At 42.5% G+C, this 27314-nt stretch overlaps 1 protein-coding gene and 2 long non-coding RNA genes across 8 annotated transcripts; 2 read left to right on the top strand and 1 right to left on the bottom strand.

Moving 5' to 3' along the window:
- Window positions 1–1908: 1908 nt before the first annotated feature.
- LOC111254879 (uncharacterized) lies at window positions 1909–27179 on the top strand. Of its 5 annotated transcripts, none has more exons than XM_086975293.1 (11): window positions 1909–5358; window positions 9515–9701; window positions 10449–10479; window positions 11846–11997; window positions 12708–13811; window positions 14200–14670; window positions 15086–15203; window positions 22014–22114; window positions 22522–23649; window positions 23862–24080; window positions 24762–27179. In XM_086975293.1, the coding sequence occupies exons 2-11, from the start codon at window positions 9699–9701 to the stop codon at window positions 25056–25058; spliced, it is 3624 nt and encodes a 1207-aa protein (XP_086831419.1). In that variant the 5' UTR covers window positions 1909–5358; window positions 9515–9698; the 3' UTR covers window positions 25059–27179. The 5 variants fall into 5 exon arrangements, with proteins under 5 accessions (XP_086831419.1, XP_022671948.1, XP_022671947.1 ...); XM_022816215.2 differs by lacking the exon at window positions 1909–5358 and adding an exon at window positions 6011–6143; XM_022816213.2 differs by lacking the exon at window positions 9515–9701.
- Window positions 6151–7967, top strand: LOC147754629 (uncharacterized). Its single transcript, XR_015317423.1, has 2 exons — window positions 6151–6503; window positions 7613–7967. It is a non-coding gene; the product is annotated as an uncharacterized LOC147754629 (long non-coding RNA).
- LOC147754628 (uncharacterized) lies at window positions 14738–21170 on the bottom strand. Of its 2 annotated transcripts, none has more exons than XR_015317421.1 (2): window positions 19494–21170; window positions 14738–19373 (listed from the first exon to the last, which is right to left on the bottom strand). It is a non-coding gene; the product is annotated as an uncharacterized LOC147754628 (long non-coding RNA). The 2 variants fall into 2 exon arrangements; XR_015317422.1 differs by having other exon boundaries at window positions 19498–21170.
- Window positions 27180–27314: the final 135 nt, after the last annotated feature.

Here is a 27314-nt window from a genome sequence, read left to right as displayed (position 1 = left end):
AGCGATCGAAATTTGTGCAAATCCGTATTGCTAAGTTCGTCTCGGTCCTAACAATTAGTCCCCATTCTAAAATTGCAGAAGCATTGGCGTGGAGAAATTTCACTACTGGCAGGAATTCTGTTACATTATTACAACTTTCTCGAAGTCAAGACGTCCTGTAAATGTAATAGGACCCATGCCCTTTACTAGATACACGTAAGCCACAAAAGTGAGCTGATTTTTTATATTGAACACTACGATAAAGTCTGTCTAATTTGTGCGGAAAGAAAACCATTTAAGAATCTGGACTTTTCAAATTCACTTTCTCAAGCTTATCCCTATATAATGAATGCAAAAATTAATTAAAGATGAAAATAAATGTTAGACGAACAACTCTATAATAGTTCTATACGCGAAACATCCTAGCCCTGTAATCTGCGGTGTGTAAAATCTAATCCGAGATAGTCAAGAATTTAGCTAGAATTATGTTGAGAATTTAGAGTCTCCATCAGCCTGGGACTGAACACTATTTCCTGCTATTATTTGCTACTGTATTAGGTCACCCGATAAGCACTAGACATGGTTAATAGGGCACGCCTGAATAGTTTGTTGCAACTGGATTTGACGGTCGCTGGCGAACTTAAATTGAATACAACTTTAGTCGATTTCCCGCTTGACCACTTCCTGCACACGGTAAGTCTACCTTCCAGCTACTTACAGCTATTGTCCGATTGCAAATCAACTAATAGCGAGAGAAAACAACGGGGTGGCAGCGAAACCAGCCGCATACGCAGTGCCGTAATTTTATGGTGTCGAAGTACACATGAAACTTTGAAAAACCATTGAAAATTATGTGCCCGGCTAAACACGCACCTATGTCGAAACAGGTTTAAAAGTGTCTTTTTTTTTTCACTAAATACTGAACGGCCTAGAGCCTGGTAGACCGCCCTCCTTAATACAAACCGTATACGTTTTTGTTTTTTAAAGTTTCATAAACAGCGAGATAGGCATCATTTCATACAAAATTGATACTACCAACTGGTACTGATCATTACTGATACGTTCAAATAGCACTCTGATTATCTTTGAGATTGTAATCACTAGATTGACAAAAAATGATAGAGGGACCGATTTGTGCAAACCTTAATAAGAACAACCAAACACAGGACATATCTGTTCATTGAACCCATTTGCATTCAAAAACATTCTGTTTGCATCTCTACATACCAGTCAGTGTGTATGCTTATAATATATACCTAGCATTACGTTAGGTTAATTTATAATATATAAACTATCCCAAAGTGGAGTTTGGGCTCATATAGATTTACTTTTCCAAACCTAGAGTAAAAGTAGTGAAATGTCGCCGTTGCATATAAAAAAAAAATAATAATAATTTGCTGAAGGACACTGGACCCAATAATTTTAGCACATTTCGTAAATACATATATTGATTGCAATATATAGGATTTTGTTTTCTAGTTTTATCGTTAGGGGTTGTTACACTGAAATCATTTGAGACCATTTGTGGACGGACTAGGTCTGGGTTTACGATCGGTCTCTATGTACATAAATCAGTTTAAGCTTCGGGCCATCGAAAGAATCCCCAAATTGAAGAAGAACCCAGATTTTGAAGCAATTGTCAAAACAGTTTCGTTTTTCTGCCCAGCTGTTGTCTTATTTACCTCTCAGAACATTCTCGTTACTGCATTGTCATCAACACCTGTTGAAGATATTACTATGTTGTAGTTTTTATTTTAACCTATTTCGAAAGTGTTAACCACACAACAGATCCCAAGGGTTTTTTTTTATGGAAAGTTAAACTCCGATAGTCAAAGACCTTGGCCTAATAACAAACTTCCACTTGAACTGAAACTATTAGTAAAAACAAAATTCAGCGAGACATTTTTCCCGCTTCATAAAATTGGTTTTAAATTGCTTAACAATAATCACTTTCTCTAAAAGCCATATTTCTTTATTTCTCGCACACGCATTTAACATAGTACTTTTTGCTCATTCTGCCAATAGCAGATGCCACGTTTGACAATTTTGACGTTGCTGTCTTTATCAAATGTACTGTTCAGGTATCTGTCTGTCCCGCTAATAAAATCCAAGCATATTTCACACAGATCTTTTACCGAATCTTCATCTAACTAGATTAGTTTTATTTTTTTTATTTCGATCCTCATTATTTAACGTATCCATTAAAAATATAATTTTCATTTTAGTAACTAGTTTCAGTTAGTCGTATAGTAAACGTCTCGAAATTAATAACGTTAAGTAGAACGCAATACCGTATGTCTTTATTAGCTCGCAAAAGTTATTCAGCAAGACGTAAATTTATATTACAGCTATTACTTGATCTCTTCCGGTATATCTATTGTCCCCTTGTCTGCAATGCCGTACTATGCTTTCTCTCTTATACTCTATGGAAGTGCAAATCACTTTAAGCATAACTTTCATCTCGTTCGACACTTAATGTACCGGCATTTTAACATAAGCAATAAGTGGCGAAAAATAAGTTGCAGCCGTAATTAATTATCGAACTGTTGGGGAGCCCCATTAACGAGTCGATATTAATTTAGAGTCGGTGTCGTCTTAATTCACTAAGCTGACCGGTGACGCGATCCGTTTACCCATAGTCAAAGTTTATGTCTTATTAAGTAATCACTCACTTCAAATACTTTTCAGTGATGCAAAACGTGTACCTCAAACTTGGGCCGTCTTTTTATTGTGAGATCGGGGTTTATCCAAATCAAGCTGATCCTTCAGGTCACACCTCATTCTAGCCCCGGCCTGATTTGATCCTTCATACTTTCCACATAAAGTACTCATGAAATTAAAATTTAATTTCTTTACGCTTGCTAATATTAGTCAAACACTGTATATATACAAATTCGAAACGCTACATTGCAACATCTATATTTGAATATAGGACCATCAAAGCATTTCGCATGATATACGTTATTCGAATCTAATCAACTTCATACAAATTGAGTAATCCGCCAGGCATCCTGAAGAAAAGTAGCAGGCGCGTTTACAAACTGAGATCTCAGTAGCTTTGTTGGCGGGGTTAATTCAAACTTGGCGATTCCAACTCTTCCAGCGGGAAGCGGCTCGAGTAGCGGGCAGGTCCGTCAGGGCAGATCTCTCAATGAAACATAATTTCGCCGTTTAGAGGGTCAACTTGAAAGACGAGCGCAACTGACTTGTATTCATCTACAGATCCGTGTTAAGAAAAGTGTCAATATATTCAACCTAAATCACGCCCACTACAAAACATCCTTTCGCAATTTTCGATGCAGCAATACCAGCCTGACTGTAGATTTGGACTTCGCCATTTACCGCCCGTAGGCATCTAGTACTTCATTTGCTTCAATGCATTTTTTTCTTCAGCATGGACAGGTCCGACCCAGACAGAAATCTATGCCGTTGCGCTTAACCACTTCGGTTTACGATACCAACATATAGCGATGTGTATATCAAAGGCCAGGAATCTCAGTTGTTATGTCGGGGTACATCGCAGTTAGCTATAATAAAATCTCGCAAAGATCTTACGTCTTTTTCTTTTTTGCCAGTTACGCTTCTCCTTCGGATCTTCCTTTCGACCACCAGCTCGCTGTTAACCACACCGTGATGCGCATGCGCCCGAACCTGACTTAGCGTTCCGTTTCATGGCTCGCCTCTTTAATAGCTGGTGATTGAGGATACAAGTTGTAGTCGTTGCTGAGTGTCGGCAACTCGATTTGTGTTACTCCTGCTGCAGCCGCCGGCGCCGCCGCCGCCGATGTTTCGTAGTTTGGTTGCTGTCGCCGCTGGTGAGCAGCACAAGACGGCAGCACCTCATTGGGCGGCGACGGACGGATGGACGAGCAAGCTGACGCCGTTGCACGAGACACAGACAGCATGAAATAGAGCGAGTTCGTTAACTGGCATCTAGAAGTACAACACTCGCTCTTGCTGCTGCAGCGGCCAGTTAGCGAAAGGAAGTGGCTAGAGGCCGCGGCCGTCGACAACCGAGACCCCCACAGTACCACTGAGAAGTGGTACTCTGCGATCATTGTTCGCCGGCACTAACAGAAGCAAGCAACCTAGCCAGCGCTAGGAAACCAATAGGAATAGGAAAAGAGACGAAGTTAAGCGCGCCACGTTGTGTCGGCTATCCCCATTGCCGCTGCTCCTGCTGTTCTCAGCCGCAGCCGGTCGTCGTTTTACTTCTCATAGTAGCAAAATAACGCAAGCAGACAACTGCAATAGTGTGTCATTGTTGCCGGCACTGTTACGCGGCTGCTACTGTTGTAGCAGCTGTCGTCGACCGGTGGTGTCGCCGACAGACGATACCGCCGCTGTCCCGTTTACTGTCACTGAGTTGTATCGTCATCGTCTGTCGTCCGTCGTTGATGAACGTACTGTTGCCTCTCTCCCCCACACCCGGCGGTACCGTTTACATATTTGTTCGGTTCGTGAACAATTACCGCTGCCGCCTCTGCTGCGACAGACGTAGTCAGCTGCAGCAGTACACGAGTGGGCTGCTCTCGCTATTGCTCTTTTAAGTTCTATTCGAATCTATCCTACGTCTACTCTATTATTGTTGCTTTCAGTGGTGATCTCTGTAGCAGACCGACACACTCTGTCGTGTGCGCTGCTGGTAGTAGGCGGCAGTTGCTGCCGCTCCAAGTCGACTGTCTCGCAGACCTCTCGTTGTGTTGTGATTGCTCTGTTCTAGTATTTCTGCCGCTGCTGCTGCTGCTGCCGCTGCTGCTGCTGTCGTCAGTGGGGGCGGCGGTGGGGGGTGAAGCTGGTGCTGGTAAAGTAGTCGTCGATCTGGTCCGCCGGTAGTCGCCTGCCGCCGGCTTCGGCTGGTCCGATAACACTCGCTTGCTCCCTTCGGTGTTTGACCGGTGGCTACTGGTGCAGTTGTTGGGTCACCGCAACTGCTATTGCTACTGCTGCCAGTTATAGCAGGTGCTGCTGGACCCGGTGATAGTTGTGTCGGAGCTGATAGCAGCCAAAGGTAAATGATTGTGCTATTAGAAATTGGTCAGAAATCGGAAAAATCAGCCTTACGACGGAGAACGGTCTACAGTTGCCTACGGAGCGGCGTGTGCTATTTTTGCTGTGCACTAGTGCTTACCATTGGCGAGCCGGCGCCGACTCAGTTAACTCCAAGTCAAATTGAAGGGAAAGAAATTCCTCGTTCTCAGTGTTGAAGTGAATCGTCGTCGTCGTCATCATCATCATCGCCACCACTACCACCTTTTTTGTTGCAAGTGTATTTTGCGTCTCGTGCTCGTAAAGTCAACGAGAGTTGTCGCAGCACCAACATCAAGATTTTGCAAAATGACGTCGGCGGACGTGGACGTCGGTCAGACCGTTGGTGAGGTAAGTTCAGACAACAACTCAACTGACAAAAACGTGCGAAGCAATAACTTCAGTTCGAACCGATAGAGCGCTTCCTGTGGCGTTGCTGCAGATAGACCATCCAGTTTACCCATAAAATCAGCTAGAAATTAAACCACGAAGTAAACACTCGTCAAGCACTAGACTTTTCCATGTTGCATCTCGTAGAAAAGTATCGTAAATCTTCGATTCCCTCGATTTCCCAAATGTCAACAACGTATTCAGCACTACGATGCGGCAATCGCTTCGACGTGACGATGAACAATCGATAGAACACTCCGTCAATCAGTTTGGCAGATGGACGAATACATCGATCTGGGCCGATCTGTTCTCACTAACGGCACGGGTTTTCCGTCTGTCTTTCTGTGTTACTGCCCATGTGCGCGTTGTACCACTGCCGCCGCCGCCGCCACCGCCGCCGCCGCTGCTGCTGCTGCTGTTGCTGCTAGCCTGGCAGCAGCAGCAGCGGCTTGTGTGTCTGCTTCAGCCAGCCAAGCAGCCTGCTAATGCTGTGTGGCTGGCGACGATTTGCTTTGTGCTCATATTGGTGGCTCGGTGCTGCTGCTGCTGCTGCTGCTTCAGCCACCCGCAGCAGCTCGACCGACTGTAGTATAGCTACTTACTCGTGTGTTGTGCCGAGTCTAAGTCCCCTCGGCCAGCTTATCTGGCTAGAGCCCCACGCCGTGCAATTTTCGCCCAGTTTTGTGTTGGAAATCGTCGCCCTCAACGATCCAGTGAAGGATAGGGACGGGTGCACAGCCAAAATGGTGAGGAGTTCGAGATATCGTTAGTAATTTCGGCCAATTTTGGCCGAAATTTTATAAGTCCCAACACACCGCTTCCGACGGTAGGCCTAAACGTGTGGCTTGTCCAGCCATCAAACCGCTCTAGAATGATCGTAGGTGATGTGCATATAGTGGATAGCTGGTTGGATACAGGTTGAAGTAAGCCGTTTTGGCCGGATTTAACGAAAATCGAAAAATGGTTGGGTGAAAATTTTCTAAGTCCCGTTCGATCTGCGTGCGGCAACAGCTAACAAGAACAGCCATAGCAGACAGACAGACGACCCCAGGCAGGGAGGCAATGCCTGACGAGCAAGCCACCCAGTCGGCAAGCTCGCTTAGAAGGTTTGTTCGTATAAAGTATATCGAAATGAATTAAAATAGCTTTGCCTGCCGGTGATTCTTATCAGAACTGAAGTTACTTTGCTTAGTGCTGTTTGGGGGTTTGGTCAGAGAAAGATGTCGGTTAGTGTAGATACGCATGGAAAGCTGGGGTACGGTGGGGGGATTTCGATAGCCGCATCTTATGCTACACAGGGCGTTTTTTTTGTGCCCTAGGGTGCAGTTACATGTGTAACGTATTTCAGAGTTCATCTGTGTTACCTACACGTTAGGGCGACTTGCGGGCGGATGCGTGTAAGTTGTGATAATCATTTCCGTCGTTCAGGAATCTTAGAGATCTCACAAGGTTGAATTCACCGGTAGAAGAAAAACAACAGTGCGATTGGATTGATCGATTCCTAGCGCCTTGCATATCACCTTAGGCGGGAAGATAGAAAGCACTTGGACAATTCTTTTTGTGTTGGATGTTATTCACTTTCGAATCGGTTCCGTACGTATGCTCTCGTATCCGACTTCTTGGGAATCATCTTTGCTATTCGAGCGTAAGATGCTCTGTCAAACTGTATTATAGAAACCTTAATGAGCAGAGAGCGATAATATCTATTCGATGATGGTGTGGTGTCCTTTCTATTGAAGTCGAATGAAGTCAAAAGGACAAATGAGGTTGCTTACCTGCAAACTGGTTACCGAATATTGAACATTGCACATTTGTTAATTTTCCAAAGAAAGTACTTAGAGGACAGTACACTATCTATGTGAGAAACGTCTTCTTTTCGCCTTGAATTCATAACATCGATGACATCCACTTGTGGCTAGGCAAAAAGCAAACTAACCGGCGCTAGCATAACTCCTCTTAGATACGCTAAGACCATTTAAGCCAGTACCAATTTCTACCCGCATGTATGTCGGCTGAAACTTTAATATACATCTGTTTCTGGTGGCGGTATTGAAAAAGACCCAATTAAGAGAAATTTTCCACCGCTTATCCCCGTTTCATCCCTACATTAGGCTTAGCTAAAAGAACTGCTAATTTGAATATACGACTAAGTGACATTTCAGATGGTCATATTATAAAAATTTTCTACGAAAGTTTTTTGAAAAATGTGTTACAGAATACGCTTACCAAAGAATAGTCGTGACACACCAAGATGGGTTTGCAACAACAACAACAACAACAAATGCACTGTTCTGTCTTCTCAAACCAGCTGATGCTCAATCGACAGAGGTTAAGATACCTCTAATATTTCCACTTCTGCAAAGTCAAAAAAATCATTTAAATAGAGGAAAAAAGTATTGAAGTAGTTGAGAACCTACTCGAGAAACATATACTTTCATTTGCTTCTATTTTAAATTTCTACCGCGATAATGGGTTAGTTGAGACCAATCAAACGATATGTACATTTTCTCTTGTCTTCCCAAGGTGAAATATTCATTACATTAATAAAATGAGCAACGAACGTGTGCTGACGCAATTTATTTTTTAATAACGTATCAATCAATTGACGGGTTGCCGTTCAACGTTATTTTTAAACCTAGAAAGTTTGTTTTGTGTTTGTTATACTTAGCTTGTTTGACCAAAACATCCTAGAAATCGTCAGCTAATTGCTAATACAAAGCTAATGCTTAGTAGACTGCAATCAAAATAATTCGAGCTCTACTTTTTTTCACAAGTTAGCCTCATTGAAGGAAGAGTAAATCTAATAGTAATAATAGTAAATTGAGGATTATTATTATTATTAAACTTTTGCGGATCAGCTGCTTAGGCGGGCCATTGATAAATAGGAAACCACTAGCAAGGATATTTAAAATTCCACCTGTTCACGATTACTTGTTTTGCTTGGTGGCTGATGTTCCCTTTTGGTCCCGTTTCTTTGCGGTAGACTCGATCGTTGAAGAAATTCGATCGAAATTTGGATCGCACGGACGGATCGTTTTGTCACTAACTCTGCTCGTCCAACATTTCGGTGGCGACGTTCTGCCATTTTACTGCGGCCGTCAGGTAAAAGGGACGGAACACAACACGACAAAACTGTGTCCAGGGAAGGACAAACCCTAGGATGAGTAAAGACAATTTAATAAACTTTTGGTAGTAGCGTTAATGACAGCGGCAACGGCGATAACATTAGAATCAGAAAAGCAGCCCCGGAGTCGCCATTCGGTCATCGGCGTTTATCAGCCGATGGCCGGCAACTTAGCAATGACCCGTGTTGTTGTTTGGTCCTCACCTGTTTCCAGAACAGAACGGGTTCACTTACTACAACGCGATTCCATTCACTGCTGCTTTTCCCTCACGTAGTATCAGTTTGGCGTCTATTGCTGGTAGAACCAATTATTCGCATGGTGGGCATTATTAGCCTAGATTGACGGAAACAGACATGACATAAGCCGCTTTTTTTGATGTAAAAGCGGTTCTGTTAGTCTTAGCAGCAGGCAGTTTTCGTTTTTTTCTGCTGAAGTCCTTCTGATCCTAGAGCGTCGCCATTTATTCCAACTTATTCCAGTTAACTCGAGTCAGCACTGTAACTGTTACGTCTAGGTATAGTACATGGCTTTGCCGTTGCACACTAATAACATAAAGAAGAAGTGTCTTCAAGGACACGAGAGAAGATCCACATTTGTTTTGAAAATAAGGTAATAACCTATATTTGCTGTAAAAGCACCTCAGCCGATATAAACTAGCGCAGTTTTAGGAAATTATTCGTTTAAGTAGCACGAAGCCGGCCAAGTTTAAAAAGGACGACTCTCTCAGGAGTCTTCATCATCAGCCGAAGAGAGGTTCGAGCAAACAAGAGCTGTGCTATGCAGCGACTGTAAGCGAAAAACGTTTAACTAAAAGCCAGCTATCTATCGGTTCCCTGTGGTCCTTACGCTTCATTGGAAAACCAATCGCTCGCTGGTTGGGACCATATCTTCAGATCACGCATTTTCGTTTTAAGTGAAACGCAGCCAAATAAGTGATTTGTTCTAAATTAAATAAACTTTGTTTTCTTTTGTCTGTGCTTACATGCGCTAAGTGCTAAATGGTTACGTTTATTTAGCACTTAGCATATGTATTTACATTAGGTGTCCATGGCACATCGCCATTAAACAGTAAATGCGGTGGATCCTAGAGTAAACCTGAACTAGGTCGAATGGAACATAAGTGTATTAAATGAAATGCACGGATCTCGAACCGAGCAGTTCAGTTAAATTAAGAGAATGGTAAGAAAAAAATGGTACATACTTTGAAGTGTATGGGCAAGCGCAAAACGATTTCCATTTCGTAACCTACTCAGAAATATTAGTTCTGTTATATTTTCATTCGAGTATGTATGTTGGAATACCTAAGACTACAAAGGGAGGATATTTTTCGTTTGTATACATAGAAGAAAACAGAGATTATAATAAGCCTCACTCACAATGTGATCGATGGAAATCACCGTTAGAAATTTTCCCCAACTCAGGCAGGATGTTATGGCAAGGACGCATAACCCATGTAATTGGCATTAAATGCTAAGCATGTGTCTTATGTCCGACTAATCTACTGAACAATACCGTATAGTTGTCGGTGATTATTTTTGCTACTTAAAAGTAACATAACGCTGTTTTATTAGGTAATAATACAAGTTAGCCGTTGCGGTATAACGATGCAATAAAGCAATAATATTTAATGAGTTTGATATTTAGGGAATGGTGAAATCGGACCAAACAGTCCGAGTTTGGTCTTTTATTTAAAGAAGTTCATATGAACAGTTACAACACACGATGAGCGAATTCGTATTTGAACTATGCAACATGTAATTCATGCATACGTTTTCATATTTCCATAATTATAGAAAAGTGTATGAAGTCAGCGCAACGGAATACCGGTTTTGATCATGTTTGTTTATCATTCACCTTTCCTGTCAAAAGAGAAGGCAAAATGAATTAAGAACTAATTCTGTATCCGTAATCGGGCTTCCCTTTCAGGCTTCAACCGAGGCTGTCACCGATAAAAAAGGTAAAGTCCCGAAAAAATCGTTTTCTTCAGTGCGGAGTAGCTTATATTCGTTCTATCATGTTAGCTAGTGTCAGAAATATTTTTTTCTTTTGAGCTAAAAAATGGCTCAATTAAACATTAACAAGTTTCGGCCCAAAATTGGTTTGTTTTCAATTCTCATATATTTGGGTGCTGCAGTAAAGAAGTTTCAACAATAAACGGTACAAACGGCTAATGTTAGACTGTATTGGCGTTGGCGCTGTCGGACTTGACAAGAGCCTTACGGTGGTAAAGTTTAAATGACCAATACTGCGGAATTAAGGATTAAACTATGTATTTTTCGCGGCCTGCTATATACCTCTTAGTCATTCGAAGTATTTTCGACGACTGGCGTTGCCATATAGTGGCAGTACGCGACAGCGTTGCGGACAATCGATGCCAATGCGGGTAAAAGACAAATCAACTCGAAAATATTGTTTTTTTTTTTTTGCAAAATATCAAACTAAGTGTACGCTTCGATGGTGTAGCGCCAAGGGAAACGTAATCTAATCTTAGCTTTGAGTTATAATCAACTATTTACGAGGTTTATTGCTACAGATAACTTTAAAAGAGCGGTCTTTTTTTTTTTTTTTTTTCGCTAGATAGCTTTAAATAGGTGGAAAATGAATCGTTTTTCAAAAAAAAAATCTGTTCCGTAACAACATATACTACTATTGAATTTGTGCTTCTGATCTCAAAGTTGCTATTAGAATTTAAGTAAATAAATATATCGTCCAGTATCGCATAATAGTCATAATTATAAAATAGCATTTTTGTTAGTAACAACTGTATTACGCTAACACCAATAACTACTCATTCAGCTGAATACCGTTGGAAATTGCCTCTTTATCACATTCGAGAAGAAACTAAAAGATTAGTTCTGAACTCCTTTTATGTTATTACCTGCATTAATTAATCATCTTCAGAAATTAGTTATGTGCCAATTCGAAATGATTTCCATGTTAACTTTCACTTTACATTGTACAATGTATAAAAACAATTTGGCATAAAGAGCCAACGGCAACAAATTTATTGGTTTTGATGTGACTAAAGTTATTGAACCGCGCACGAACTAAAAACATTCTGCCCATCATGAAGGAATTTGTAATAGTGAGATAACGACTATTTTTATGAATGTAGAAAATTTTTTTTCTACATTTATTGAGAGAAAAAACAATTGGCGAATCAGTTTATTATTAATCAGTATTACCGCTGATACGTAATGCAGAAGCGTATATATTATAAGAGAGAGCTCTGTGAGTCGAATCGAAACCTTCGTAGAATAGGTAGAACCCTAACTAGCTTCTTCTTCTGAACTGTATGTTCTCTGTTATTATGTGTTTTACAGAGAACGGCCACATTAACGGTAGTATCGAAAATGGGGACGCCCATAAAAATGACGAGAAGAGGCACTCGTCATCGGGACATCGGGACTCATCTGCAAAAGACAAAGATCATCAACGAAGCAAAGACAAACACTCATCATCGTCAAAAGATAAGGCAAGCAACCACTCACAGATGCCTTACTCGAATAATTTAGCTTGCATATCCCTAGAACTCGAACAGCGACGAATTTATTTACAATGGAGTTTTGTTAAAGTTTGTTATAACAGCCTGCGGCCCCTTTTTCTGTTTCTAATCTCGAAAGTTGCATTATTTCATTCTCTTTCTCGATAAAGATTTTGCGACGGTAATATTCCAACTGGGAAGATCGATAGACTACACACACTCACACATATATATATATATATATTATCACCGTCATTAAATTAGTAATAGTAACATTAGCGATTGTCAATTCTCACTTTAACGTACATAATCTACAATACGTAGGTTCATAGTTTACTTACGTACGGCCATAATGATGCTTTTGAAATAAGTTTAGACTTTGATCCTTCGCCCGATTCAGATTAGTGTAGTCTTCTATTTTCAATTAAGACATATTCTTTTAACTAAATCATTCCATACTTTTTCTACTACTTGTAAACTCGTCCATCCACTTACGTTCAATCTTAACACTAATCAGAAACATATGTTTATTAATTCTTCGATTAAGGAACAAGCTCTTATTACTGTAGATGACGTACATTTTTAACGGTTTGTAAGCGTATGAAAATCCAAATAGCAACACTAAACTTTATCGTACTCCTGTGTGCAGTTTGTCCTGTAATTATACCCAATAAGTGTGCACATATGTTGCATTGTTATAGGATAAGCACCGATCATCTTCGTCGCATCACTCCTCTTCAAAAGACAAAGATCGCCATCGATCAGATAAGGACAAGGATCGACATCGCTTAGATAAAGAGAAAGACCGGCACCGATCTGATAGGGACAAGGAACGGGCGGACAAGGATAAAGACCGACATCGGGATAAACATCGATCGTCGGATAAAGATAAGCACCGATCAGACAAGGACAAAGATCGGGATAAGGACAAACATCGGTCGTCGGACAAAGACAAAGAAAAAGACAAGCATCGGTCTTCCGATGGCAAGGACAAGGATAAGGAACGGAAGTCACACTCATCTTCATCTAAGGACAAGGATAGGGATAGAGAAAAAGACAAAGACCGGCACTCAACCTCGTCGAAAAGCAAGGACAAAGATCGACATTCTTCGTCGTCGTCGCACCATAAGGACAAACACTCGTCCAGTCACCACAGGTCTGAGAAAGACAGAGAAAAGGATCGCCATCACTCGTCATCGCACAGAGACCGGGAGAAGGACCAGGAGCGGCGAGAACGAAAAGGACGAGAGAAGCGCGAAAAAGAGGAGGCTGATCGAATGAAGAACGGCGGTCCACCTCCAAACAATAATAATGGTTCTGGTAGCGATGCTCGATTCGACGATGAGTACAGTATGGAACTCGGTTCAACGCTCGCTAACGGACTCGAGCCTGATATGGCCGTTAAGACTGAGCCCGACTCACCTATGAGGTGCGAACAACCTATGCCTCGTATGACAATGACGCTCGTCTCCGAAACTGTCAAGGAGGAGGATAAGGACGAATCGATGGAACAGCAGGACGAGGACGATGATGATGATGCCGACGAGGCAGATAGTGGCGCCGATGAAGGCAAGCTAACTCTCAAGGAGGAGGAGGGCAGTGAACCGGAAGATGCCGAAAAGGACGCGCAAGAGGATGATTCAGATAATGAGCCGTTGGCCGCAAAACTAGCGCGTGTCCGGCAGACCAAAATCGAAGCTTCACAAGAAAGCGCTGACGAATCGGATGATGAGCCACTCTCGAAGAAGCTCAGCAGAGTGAAAAAAGCACAAGCGGCCAAAAGCAGAACCGGTAAAAAACGCAAGGTGAGTGAATACGTGTTCGGTTGAATGAGCTAGATCTACGCGCACTGATACGGTGCCTGTTCACCTATTTGCATGCCTCAAAGCTGTTCTATTCTGCGTGTCTTGTTAGGGAGTGTGAACTGCGAAAGTAGACGTGTGCCTTGTCGCTGATAGCGAACGTTGCTGACAACGTGCTGCCTACATCGCATGCGATCGTAATCATTTGAGAAACTCGTGGCTTTTTTCGAAAGTTCGTTCCTGTCGGCCGTGTGTATTTACGAAGTATGCTTGATGTATGTTTGCAAAGTGCATGTACCCTTTGCTTCTCAAAAGATCACAATTGTATGTCTACTGGGCGAGCGAGTTAAGAGAAAAATGACGTTTGTTGAAATTGCCATCGCTTTCCTAGCATTCTCACGGCACAGATGATAGCGATTCCGATCATGGTGATGATGATGATGATGATGACTGCAAGATGGATGTGGATGGTAATGATACGAGTGATGATGATGATGATGGTGGTGATGATGATGATGATGCCGAAGCTGGTGTTAATGTGGGCAACGAGCATAATGGGGGTGATGATCGAATGAAAGGGGCGAAGTCAAGCCGACTAGCGTTCAAAGTGGAGCCTATCGAAAACAGTGCCACTACAGGGAGCAGTTCGGATAACAATGAAGACAGTCAATCAGAGGACAGCGACGAAGAGCCACTAGCCAAGACGTTGGAACGCGCGCGGAAGCGGGCAAGACTCGAAGACCAAAGTATAAGTCAGGAAACTGGCTATGGGTCAACCAGTGATTCAGACGAGCCATTGAGCAAAAAATTGGAAAGGTACAAGGCCAAGAGCAAGATGAAGGCACACAAGAATAAGTTTAAGGTAGGGTGAATATCCAATTGAAGCTGTGACCAGCTCGTTTATACAATTTGGGCGCAACAAAATTGGGTCAAACCGCTGATGCTGCACGTCGATCTCTGACGGCAAAATACTAAATGGTAACAAAAAAAAACCCGACAATATTACGTAGTGGTCAAATAGCATTGGGAGATTGTTGGCTGTGACTGTCTGGAATAACTTCTAGCGAAATTAAATTATACGAATGTTTACATAGGCAATCATTGCGCATCACACGGACTTCCTCGCATATCAATAGTGTTTGTTTGACTGGCGCTTATTGGTCAACACACATGTAAAGCTCATCATTCGATTAAAAAGCTCGCTCTTTGATCATCGGCCTATGATGGAGATTACAGATGTTTCAACTAACCTGAAATCTGTGTAAATGGTTCGCCAGACTGCTTCTGATGACGACGATTGGGGAGCTGGTGGTGACAGCGACGATTCGGGAGCCATGAAGAAACGAAAGAAGACGGCAAAAACGAAAGCTTCAACGAGAACGCCGGTTAAAAAGGGTAGGCAATTAATACATATGTGCTGTGCACACAGTAGCACCTGTATCACCTGCTGTATGTAGTAGAAATATACTGCGTGGCTAACCTCTGATTGGGTCACCTTAGTAAAATGCATGATTCGACAGATCGAAATTTTGAGGGATATTAGTGGTGTTATTGTTCACAAAAATGGCATAACTATGTAACATGAAAGTTGAACATGTTCGGGAGAAGCGTTTCAATAATACCATCGTATAAGGCATTGCTTTTCTCCTTGCCAATAAAGCTTCGATTGCTAGGTTATTAGTTGCCATCAAAAGCCAGCCTCAATATTAGAGGGACAAATTTAAGTTGAAAGGCTCAGGTTGAAAGGATCCTAATTTTATGATGGAAGTTAACGCTACACCGTTTTTTTCGCTGTGGGGTGGGACATCACCAGGTTTTGGGTGTGCTTGCAGTAACAATAATGTCAATTTAATAAACCTCCATATTGGTAGGGTAAATTGTTACGCGGTAGAATCAATTTAGTTCAGGGAGCGGCATAGCCTAAACTAATTAATGATAAACTGCCTTCCCACTAATGTCTATAATTTAAAGTAGTCAAGATTATTGTACCCTATTTAATCGTATTTTGGTTGAGAAGCATTGACAGAGTACAATATAAGTACTGTATCTTGTTAGACCCATATATATCACTACGCGCAAATGATGTAATTGGGCAGCTTGTTCACGTTACGTTGTTACCCGGTAATGCTTTCAGAAGCCTCAATTTGTTTCGTCATACACGAACGCCTTGGTATTTACCTGCCATATATAGCGTAGCAGATTGTGACTGAGCTTTTTGGTCATCATTGCGAAAAATTCCAGCAAAGATTCTTTGAAAAGTTCACATCGTGAAGTCTACTTGTAGCCGCTAATGCAAGCGTATGGCACATGCCTGTATTAGCAACTGTAACAGTAGACTGTGATAATTACGTAAGTCTTGCAAGATGTCAGCTTCCCGAGTAATTATCTCATACTCATACCTCATACGAATATAATTTATAGGTATCGGTTGCCCATAAAACATTATGCCTCAAAATGTAAAGTCTCAATAATATCTCAAGCTGAACTTCTCAGTATAGGTTTAACAACGCAGTGTATCTGTCTGCATAAGTGCAGGTACCATCATTGTGTAGTGGGGTTCATTGCAAGGAAAAGCAACGCTTTGTACAGCTTGAGTAATTATTGTTTGTGGTTTTTATTTGTGCACACCTTTTTAGTCACTTTTTAAATGGCTTTTGAAAAAGCTGACTTCAAGGAAAATTATTAAGTTCTTTAAATCGTTTTAGCCCAATTAGGCAAGGTTACTTTGCCAGCCCAACAATGCCATCAGGTTAGCTACAGCTGAACAATAACTAGATAATTTAGTCTGGCTTTGTTCGAAATTTCAAAAAAAATGTTGGTTTGCAGAGCTTTTCAAAAGCAAAACTTTTAAATAACAATAAAAAATTGATATGTTTGTATTTAATGTTTAAGGCAAAAAACTTTGGTATATAAGGTGTATATAAAAAATATCCTCAGCATTCTTACTATGAAAACGATCTTATGAAGACAGCTATAAATGTTTCGTATTGTTGATGACAGCCTAGTTTAAGATTTCCTTTTAAACAATGTCAACGTAGATATATTCAATCTATGAAAATTCAACGTTTTTTCAAAAGCTACGTCATCCTTTCGTGTGCACACAGTTAGGTATATCGACATATATAGATTAGTGAGGTCCGCACTTATCGCCGTTCCAAAGCATACATAAATGTACTGGAGAGTATGTCTTTTAGAGAATACGCAAAACTAAATTATTTGGGATACGCGCATTTTTTTTTTCAAAGATCACGTAAACTCGATACAATTATTATTAAAAAAAAAAGCTAAAAAACTTCTCAAGACCCATATTGTAACAGCGCTGACTTGAAAGCGAGGTGCAGGGTCTCCTCGTTCAAACTAGAATGGTGCATGTGGAAATCGATGTTGTTCTATTGAGCTGACTTTTAACGGGATGGTACTCTTAACTGTTTTTGGGTGAAAGGCGCGAGAATTATTTTTTATTATTCAATCCAAGTTGATATTCTACGTAAACAGGGAAAACTGTTAGACAGACGAATTCGAGCCGTTTTTTTGCTGGCTAATTTGTTACGATTATTAGGAAACAGGACAATAGCGTAGTTGGAGTTTAGTGCAGAGGTTGCCAGTTGATAACTTTTCTACTCATATAGAATATACCATATTTGAAACGCAATTCTTTATTTAATTATATTAAAAAACAATTTCTATCATTGCAATAAAACCTATGTCATTTGGTAGAGCGGTGGGATGTGGGCAAAGGGGAAATTCAGTACAGGTAAACCGCGTTGCAGTGACCAGTGGCTGGCTAGTTGCTGAGAGTCGAATTACATATGTATTTATGCCTTTAGAATTAATAACGTGTAGATATAGTTATGGATGCGCATTACCATTGAATTTTAACAAGCCGTAGCGGTCGGTTATTACTGGTTGACATTGAAGAGTAGCTCCTTAAGATTTGATGGAAGCGACTGGTTCCGGGTTACTTTGTGTTGGGTCGAATCAGTTGGTGGTTATTGTAATAAATAAACTTTGAACAAGGCAGAATTCTGCGGATTGTCTGTGCTCTGTGATACTTGACCGGGATTTTGTTGTTGATTGTTGACATTAATCCATGTCCATTCGTCCAATCATCGTCGTAAGACTCGTCGGAGCACCAGGAGGAGGCAACAACGACAACGCCATGCCTATCTTTGTAATTTACCGCAATACAACTATTCTTAATGGTTAGATCCCCCTTCCGTGATGATCCTGGTGGCACGTTGCGGGTCAGGCTCTTCCGCCTCCATTAATATAAACCTCGTAGTCCATTTAGTTCAACAACTGTTGCGTTGCGCATCTGTTATTATCCTCGTACTATTGTGCCGTAGTCAACTATGTTTCGCTGTGGGTTGGCTGTCTCATCCTACCGCGTTCCGGAGTTCTTTTGGGCGAACCGGACCGCGCACGTCAGCCATGCATGGTCGGCTTGGCAGCACCACAGCTGGTGGTAACGTTTGCAGTGGGGGGTAACAGTGGTTGACCTACAATGGTTAAATGCCTTTTCGCACTGCCTCTTTTTGCCTCGTGCGGACTATCGAGAGCTCCAAGAAAGATGGGAAGATCCTTCCAGTAGCACGAGAGCTTAGAACTGATCTGCGAGAGCCAGATCGTTTTCAGCGTGTCCGTTGTTGTTCTCGTTCTTCTTTGTGTTGTTGACTAGCGTCGTTGCTTTAGCAGGGTAGTGGGATAACCAGTAGTCGAAATAAGGCGGCACTGCCCGTCCCGGCTTGTTCAGGGGACCGTGCCGATTCCACGATTGCATGTTGCTGCTACTATTTTTGCTGTCGTCGGAACGTTCGCTTGTTCGTTCGTCCACCTGTCCGCCCGCCCTCTTGTCGCCCGCCGATCACAGATCATTCGGCTCCGAATTCCTCCCGACGACTTTTTTATGACAGCCCCGTCACGCTGCGCTGTCTTCTTCTCAACCGGTTCAGTAGCTTCCCTTACGTGTTCCGCACCAGTCCAGCAAGCAGCAGGCAGGCGTTCTCCTGCTACTATGCCTAACTACAGCTGCTGTTGCAGTAGTTCGTGCCCAATATGTGCTGACGTCTTCGTACTGATGCTGTCAATGGAAGACGCTGCACTGTTTTGTAGTGATTGGGTTGTTCTTACGGGCATCAGCATTTTGAGATTATGTCGGGTAGGATGACCGGTAAGCAGCACCAGTCACTGTGAGCGCTACTATTGCGATAGTGACCGTACTATTGTAGAAATGATGAGTAGTACTACAAACAGGCTTTGGATTTCCAGTCGCTTCTGCTGACCGAAGTATATATTACTGGATAAATTAGTCGCTGCTGCCACTTGTATGAGTTGCCATTTGGCCACGTTGTTCCCCGTCTCACTCTTTGATTTGCTCCATGGCTCCGCCTCGATCTCCACTGCTGCTTCTGTACCTTTTGTTTTCTTGCTTTCTTAACGTGCGTTCCGTGTTGGAGTCCAACTCAACCGGTTCGACGTGTGCGTGTCGTTGTGCCTGTGAATATCGGCACTGCGCAGCCGCATCGTTCACCGTGCCGGCTGCTACAAAGGCAGCCGTCAGGCGCGCTAACAAGAAAAGATCGTCACTATTGTAAGAAAAGTCACTGTTGTAGCTGCAGAATCAGTATTATCTGTATAAGAAACATTACGTCTGGATGTGTATGTTTATGTTAGCCCATACAATACCTGCCTGCGATTGTCGGGTTCACTCTTTTTCAGTGGCGTCTAGTTTTATTGGCTGGGTTGTTTTAGGAGTAGAGTGCCACTTTAGTAGTAGTAGTTGTAACGTTAGTAGGCGACCGCAGTAAGTCTCATCGGCCGTGTAGTTGTTACTGCTCCAATGGCTATTGACGCTGTCGCTGCCATTGACGTCGTTCTTATAGCCGTTGTCGTTGTTGAGCGGGCACGCCGCCGTGCGCACAACCGTCGCTGCCAAAGCATGCCTCGTCGTCGTTGGCTTAACGCACGCCACTTGCTAGTCCGTTTGTCTTGTCTAACTTCGCTTAGCGTTGCCGTCGCCGCCGCTTTGCAAGCGGCTCGACCAGTCGATTGCCCTTGCTGAATCGAGGCAGCGGCGGTGATTTACGAAGCAAAGGAGTGCGTTCGTTGCCGCAGTTGTTCAAGTTGATTCGCAGCACCAGCGGTCACGGTGCGCGCTCGTGCGCCCGCTCCGTGGTATCGTCCGTCACGCTCAGCGCCCGCAGCATCGCCGGAACGAATGAACTGCAGCAGCAGAAGCACATACCGACTTGGTTGTCGCTTGTGTGCTCGTTTGAAGCGGCAAAGACGTTACGGTTGCTCCTACTGCTGCTGCTGTTGTTAGGGCAAGGTAAAGGCAGAAGAGGACAGACGGACGGACGAGCGGGCGGGCGGGCGGTCAGGCGTTACGGAGCAGAGCGCCACAAGCGCTCGTCCATACAAGCCAGAAGAAGCTGGGGGAAGACTCACCGACGGTGGCTGGCTTATTGACTTCTTGCGGGTGACTACGGTATATTGCAAAGGCTGCTACCGTCGCTTAAGCAACGAAAACAACTTCAGGCAGTCACCAATCACACTATTACATATATATAGCATAGCACGTACGTAGGATATAATACGTACGGAACACTATCACCACCAATATAGCCTATAGTCTGCTGTTGCTGTCGTCGCAACGACTATTAAAAAGAGCATGGAACTTATCGTGGTCCTTGTCGTTGCCGTAAAATAGCTGATCATTGTAGTCGTAGTTGTGGTTATTGTATATTGTTCATCACTTTGTTAGAGTGCTGCTGCTGTTTACGGTTCTATCCCAGTGATCAAGAATTGACGGCAGCGATGGCTCCTAGCAGCGTCTTGCCTCGCGCTCTGCAGCAGCACTGAGCCGAGCACTAGTTAAGGCACCTGCTCCACCTCGAGCTGTCGTGGCTACATCGACCATAGGGGTCTGGCTACTTCGTAACAGCCATCGCTAGCCATGTCGCCTTACAGGCCAAGACGGCGATTGCGGCCGCGGCTATTACTTGCTAAAACTGGCCATTATTAAGCCGATGCTGATGTAGGGGTAGCAACTCGTTGAATTTCTTTTGCTGCTCTAGCCGGCTGCTTACGCTGAATGACTGTTGAGTTTTCGCGTCGCGTTGAGACACGCTGGCTGGCAAGCTGTCTGATGAGGACGTCGCCGCGGCCGGTGGCGCAATGGTCGTAGCGAGGGAGCAGTGGCGCCCCGTGTTAGTTGCTGTCACTGCTGTTGATTGTGGTGGCGGTGTTGGTCGCTCCGTCACTCAGCAGTGCTATCCGTAACAGTCAGTCACTGCTTGCGCGCGGCACGGACGGACACAAGTCGCTCGCGCGAAAGGGTGATAGCAGCGGCAGCAGCTAGGCTTCTTCTTAAGCAACAGCACAATTTCGAACGAACGAATATACAAGCTACAACGCCAATTGTAATATTGAGTTGATTGGCGATTATTTACAGTAGCCGTGTGATGCATACCCGCTGCTACAAATATCCAGCATTGCGAGAGACTATGCCGATGCGAACTTCGTTTGCTTGTGTGTCATTCATTGCGTGAATTCTGTAAGTGATACGTAAGGCCATATAATAAATCAGTTTCCTCCGCCGATCTAGTAACTTAATGGTGTTGCGTTATACGGATTTAGTACAAGTAACACATTTCATACAGTAACAAAAGGATCGTTACATCGTGTGTTCAATGTGTATGAACTTCATATTGCCGTCGGGTGTTGTCTAAGTGAATAGAGTGCCGAAGTAGACTTAGCCTGTTAATTAAAAAGCAGAAACGTCATATCCATTTGTCGTGATGATCACCATGCTAATACCGAGTGAAAGTGCACTAAGGGAGAGCCTTCTTCTCGGGCACGTCTTCCGCACTGTTCACAATGGGAAAAACTTATATCTGACAATGGCAAATGGATCCGCTCTATTAGTACGTGTCATACTGCGATTTCAATCTAGGAAAGAAAGACGGATATCTATTTTATCGTAGAGTCACAGTGGTCAGGTGTTGCTGTGTGTCCTTCTGTGTTACTTATTACCTTAAGTTGCTATGATCTAGCCATCGAGCCCGAAATTGGTGAGTACTAATAATTCATATTTGTTTGTTTGTTTGTTTGTTTGTTTGTTTGTCGTGTGTTCCTTATTCGTCCTATTTCAATTGGGCCCTGTTCACTGTTGCACCCGGCTACAATCGACGGTAAATCATGTAGGTGCCAGACCATCGACGGACGCTGAAGCAGTTTCACCGAAGAAAAGAAAGGCTGATGAAGAAGAGGAAGACGTCTGGAAGTGGTGGGAAGAAGACAAAAAGGTAGGCAACAGAATACTCTATTGATCATTGAAGGCGCCACACGGAATTACAACATCAGTTGCAACATACGTACAGTATGTAACGTCTAACCTTTAAACGATATTTGACTATCACAATGTTCTTGTAGTTAGAAAGTGAACTTCTATATCGACATTGTGTGTGCGTGTCTATGTCTATACGCTATCTATTGCGCACAAAGCTATTGCTAAAGGGTTGTTTTTGGGTACAGACCGTTGCCAATTACGGTGCTTATGTTCGGAGTTCAAGTAGAGCTGATCTGCTGTACTTTCTGATTACAAAAATATCTTTGCGGTACTACTATTTGCTTCATTCACGACGCATTCTGCAGGAGATAGATGTCCAATTCACGTTGTTGTAACTGGCGTTGTCGGTGTTATTGCTTTTAGCCGGAGGGCGTCAAGTGGAATACTCTGGAACATAAGGGACCTGTATTCGCCCCAGATTACGAACCTCTCCCAGACAATGTGCCTTTCTTCTACAACGGAAAGAGGATAAAGCTTAGCCTTGAGGCTGAGGAGATCGCCACGTTTTATGCGCGCATGTTAGACCACGACTATACACAGAAGGAGGCATTTAATAAAAATTTTTTCCACGATTGGCGGAAATTCATGACAGCACAGGAAAAAGAAACAATAAGTGACCTAAAAAAGTGCGACTTCAGCAAGATGGCTAGCTACTTTAAAGAACTTAGTGAGCTGCGCAAGAACCGCACTAAAGACGAAAAATTAGAGGAGAAGAAAAAGAATGAGGCACAGATAAAGGAGTATGGCTTCTGTATCATTGATGGGCACAAGCAAAAAATTGGTAATTTCAAGATTGAGCCGCCCGGCCTGTTCCGAGGGCGTGGTGAGCACCCCAAAATGGGCAAACTCAAAACACGCACGCAACCTGAGGATGTGATCATCAACATCGGCAAAGATGCTCCTATACCCCCGCCACCAAAAGGCCATAGATGGAAAGAGGTTCGGCATGACAATACCGTAACATGGCTGTGCTGCTGGACAGAGAATATCGCTGGTAGCAACAAATATATTATGCTCAACCCCTCGTCGAAGCTCAAAGGTGAGAAGGATTTCCAAAAGTATGAGACGGCGCGCCGTCTTAAAAGCTGTGTAAAAAGTATTCGCGATAACTATCAGGCCGATTGGAAATCAAAGGAGATGCGCATTCGACAAAGAGCCGTCGCACTTTATTTTATCGACAAGCTGGCTCTTCGAGCGGGTAATGAGAAGGACTCTGATGAGCAGGCCGATACCGTAGGTTGCTGCTCGCTGCGAGTTGAACACATCCGACTGCATGATGAGTTGGATGGCAAGGAAAATGTCGTGGAGTTTGACTTTCTCGGAAAGGATTCCATCCGATATCAGAACGCCGTTCCAGTCGAAAAGCGGGTTTATAAAAATGTTAAGCTATTCTGTGAAGGCAAGAAACCTGGCGATGACCTTTTTGACCGACTAAACACGACGATCTTAAACAAACATCTCAACGAGCTCATGGAAGGATTGACGGCCAAGGTAAGCCGGTGAAAGACACAAATTTGCATCGCGTTGTGTCAAGATTTATTCAATTTTTTATGTCATACACTATGTACATTTCGCACTTTTTTTTTTTACATTTTCAACGACTTCCGATTATCTCTCGTTTATTTTCATTCCGATATCCCTAATTCAGCTACTAACGAATTCCTGTCATATGTTAATGATTTGTCATCCATGATGCGCTGTAGGTGTTCCGTACCTATAATGCCTCAAAGACCCTTCAGGAGCAGCTTGAACAGCTGACCGATCCTGACATGTCGATAGCCGAGAAGATGCTAGCATACAATAGGGCGAATCGGGCCGTTGCCGTACTTTGTAACCATCAACGGGCGGTGCCTAAGACATTTGAAAAGAGCATGGAAAATCTTCAGAAGAAGATTGATGAAAAAGAGGATCAAATCATCGAGGTGAGAGACTGACTTTTGGTGACCTTTGGGCACTTTTAGTAACTCAAATAGCACCTGTTATTAGCAAATATTGCTTTCCAAACACACGACTTCGGAACAAATGACTCAACACGTAATGCCTCCCATAGAGATTACCTAGAACAGGGATTTAATCGATTAGTTCACCATTAGCTGGAGAGTTAGTTTTATCACGGAGACCTTATAAAAATCCTCGTTCATCCGAAGTTAACTTCGGATGAACGAGGATTTTATGAATAGAATGAATTATATGAATATAATAATGAACGAGGTGCTTAGTTCTTCGTGTGGAGTTGGTCGCCTCGGATAGCTCCATTTAGGATGGACCCATAGGAGAACAGTAAGAAAAACTAGCGTGACCCTAAGCTGCGTATCTAATTGCCTAAAGAACTACAACGAAATGTTTGCAGTTCCATAATGGGTTCCAATTATATCAAAATGGTTCCCCTCGGCCATAATGAAGTAGTTTATTAATCTCTTCGCTATGTTTTCATTGATTGAAAATAGGTAATTTCCATTGGGTTTTTGTATATCGGAAATTTGGCGCCAAACATATTTTATGCGTTTGTTTAATGTGTTTAGGTTGCACACAAACCAGTTACAATTTGTTTCCTTAGACTGATATCGTTTTTCATTGACTGTGTTTGGACGATTGGTCCACAGGCGAAGCGTGAGTATCGGGAAGCAAAGAAGCACGCTGACAAAGCGACCGCCGAGAAGAAGCATAAACGTCTACTGACACTTGAAGATCAACTAAAAAAACTTCAGGTGCAAGCTACTGACCGTGAAGAAAATAAGCAGATCGCGCTCGGCACCTCTAAGCTCAACTATCTCGATCCCCGCATATCTGTAGCCTGGTGCAAAAAGTGGGGCGTACCCATTGAGAAGGTTTACAACAAGACCCAACGAGACAAGTTCCGATGGGCCATTGAGATGGTGGAGGGTGACTACAAGTTCTAGTTTTCTCGATGGCTATCATCAATCTGTCATATACTTATATACATAGATATATACAAAACAAAAAAGTCTATATATAAAATATAAATACGATCCGAATCTTGGACGCGGAAGGCCCTGCCATAGTAGGGGCCGCCATCTGCCACTGCTGAAGCGACTGCTGTATGAACTAGTTCTGGTCATCACTGTTCGTTTGCGTGGTACAATGATTTATCTAAGTATATATATATATATATATATATATATATATATATATATATATATATACGCGCATCATACATCTGTCAATCAATCAATCAACCTACCAGACGACTGATCGCCGTTGTGAATTCCGTAGAAAAACTACTGAACAATGCCGGCTGTATTGTTGCCGAGCAGGGAAAGAGGCACGAACAGAAACGAACGGTTGTTAGCCGGAACGGCCCGCAGATAGTACCCGGCGGAGTAAATACGCACTCATAATTTTCTAGCCCTTTTCACTTTTTTGAACGTTTGTGTATCTGCCACTAGCCATTATGACACTCTGTCACTTATATCGGGCCGCACAACGAGACGCAAGCTGGGGAGAGAGAGCGCGAGAGAAAGAGCGAGAGAGAAAGCGAGAGAGAGCCTGTGTAGTTAGGTTGAAAGCAGGGTTGATGGTAGGCCTAGCACAGGGGACCTTCTTGCGCCCGAGACGAGGAAGACTAAGACTGAACGAACTAAGTTACATACATTATGCTTGATGGTAATGATGATGATTATGACGATGGCGGCGATGATGTTGGTGGAAAATACGCAGTAACGAGTATATTAATGTATACATGTATTCTAAGCTATAAAAAATTATCATGAGAGAAGATAAGGAAAGAGAATTGATATAAATATTATATCTACTAGACATTTGGGGTATCAATAGGGGCTGGTAGTGGAGCTCTATGTATGACTGCATGTTTGTGAGAGAAAGCGGGAAAAACTAGAGAAAAATACATAAAAAGGTTATTAGGTGGGTGTCACTAGAACCTCGCGCGATACATTCAGGCAAATTAGCCAGCGCAAAAAATAGTGATGGTAATAGCACAGTAACAAGTGAAAACATAAAGGAAAAGCGACAATAAACACACAAACACATAAAATATAGCGTAAGTTGAATATAGAGTCGTATTGAAATTATGGGGATCATGAAAAGTAATTACCCATGCTAAAAATGAGCGGTAGACTGGAGATGGAAGAATGAAAAGGACGAACGAGGGTGAAAGGTAAATCAAACCTGATTGAAACGAAAAATAGCAGTAGCTAATGAATAGCCAATGAAAGCAATCTCCACACGAATAGATAAGACACGAAAAACACAAACCGTATGATTGACATAGACACATTGAAGACAGACAAAGCAATGACAATATGTGGCCAAGAAGATAACATAGACAAGGCGCAGACACTGTTCTTTATGCGAAAATGGCTGAGCCGACATTAACTTTTCTTTGAATGTGTCTCGAGGTGAAGGCGCAACAAGCATCTAACTAAAAAAAAACTGTACTAGTATATATAGAATTATATTTAAAAAGAAAATATATACAAACTATTATAAGGATAATGATAAATAAATTAAAGAAATAGTAGTCGAAACAAAGATAGATCTAGTAGACACAACAATACAGAACATGAAGAAAATAGCAACGAAAATTTACGACAGAAGTCTTCAAGGTTAACCCACGAACAGAACCTAAATATGGAAAAACAGAGAACGTGAAATGATTTATGTTTTTGCATAACAAATAGCAAATAACAAAAGTACTAGCGAAAGAAGACAATTCTTTGTGAACTTGACAGAGACGGAGCAAAGATAAATAAACATACCAACAATTAGACCAATAAACTTTCTAGATACATTTAACTGAACCAAAACAAAGAACTGGAAGCGAAAAAGGTATGGATCAGCTGCTGATTGAGAATCCAAAAGTGAAGTAAAAAAAACCACGGACGTCGGCGGAGGACACGAGAATCGAAAGTATTCGACGGCGCTGATATCTTGTATATGTACATATATATAAATATATATTGATAGACGTAGCGAGCAGAACAGTATCCTGTCGGGATCTCCCATTTCAATAAAAAAAGGCAACAAACAAATTATCAAACGTACCTTTTCGCACGGATCTTTTTCTTTCATTTGTTCTTTACGTCGGTTCCAGTATATATTCATTATGAAAAAAATGTATTTTAGTACGCATAACTAAAGACCAAGCTACTTTTTCCCTTTTAGCGTAGTGGTTACTC

The sequence above is a fragment of the Varroa destructor genome, unplaced genomic scaffold, assembly GCF_002443255.2.
Source record: "Varroa destructor unplaced genomic scaffold, Vdes_3.0 BEIS01000007.1, whole genome shotgun sequence".
NCBI classification, from domain to species: Eukaryota; Metazoa; Arthropoda; class Arachnida; order Mesostigmata; family Varroidae; genus Varroa; species Varroa destructor.
Note: the sequence above shows the minus strand (reverse complement) of the source record. Positions and strands in the feature narration are given on the sequence as shown.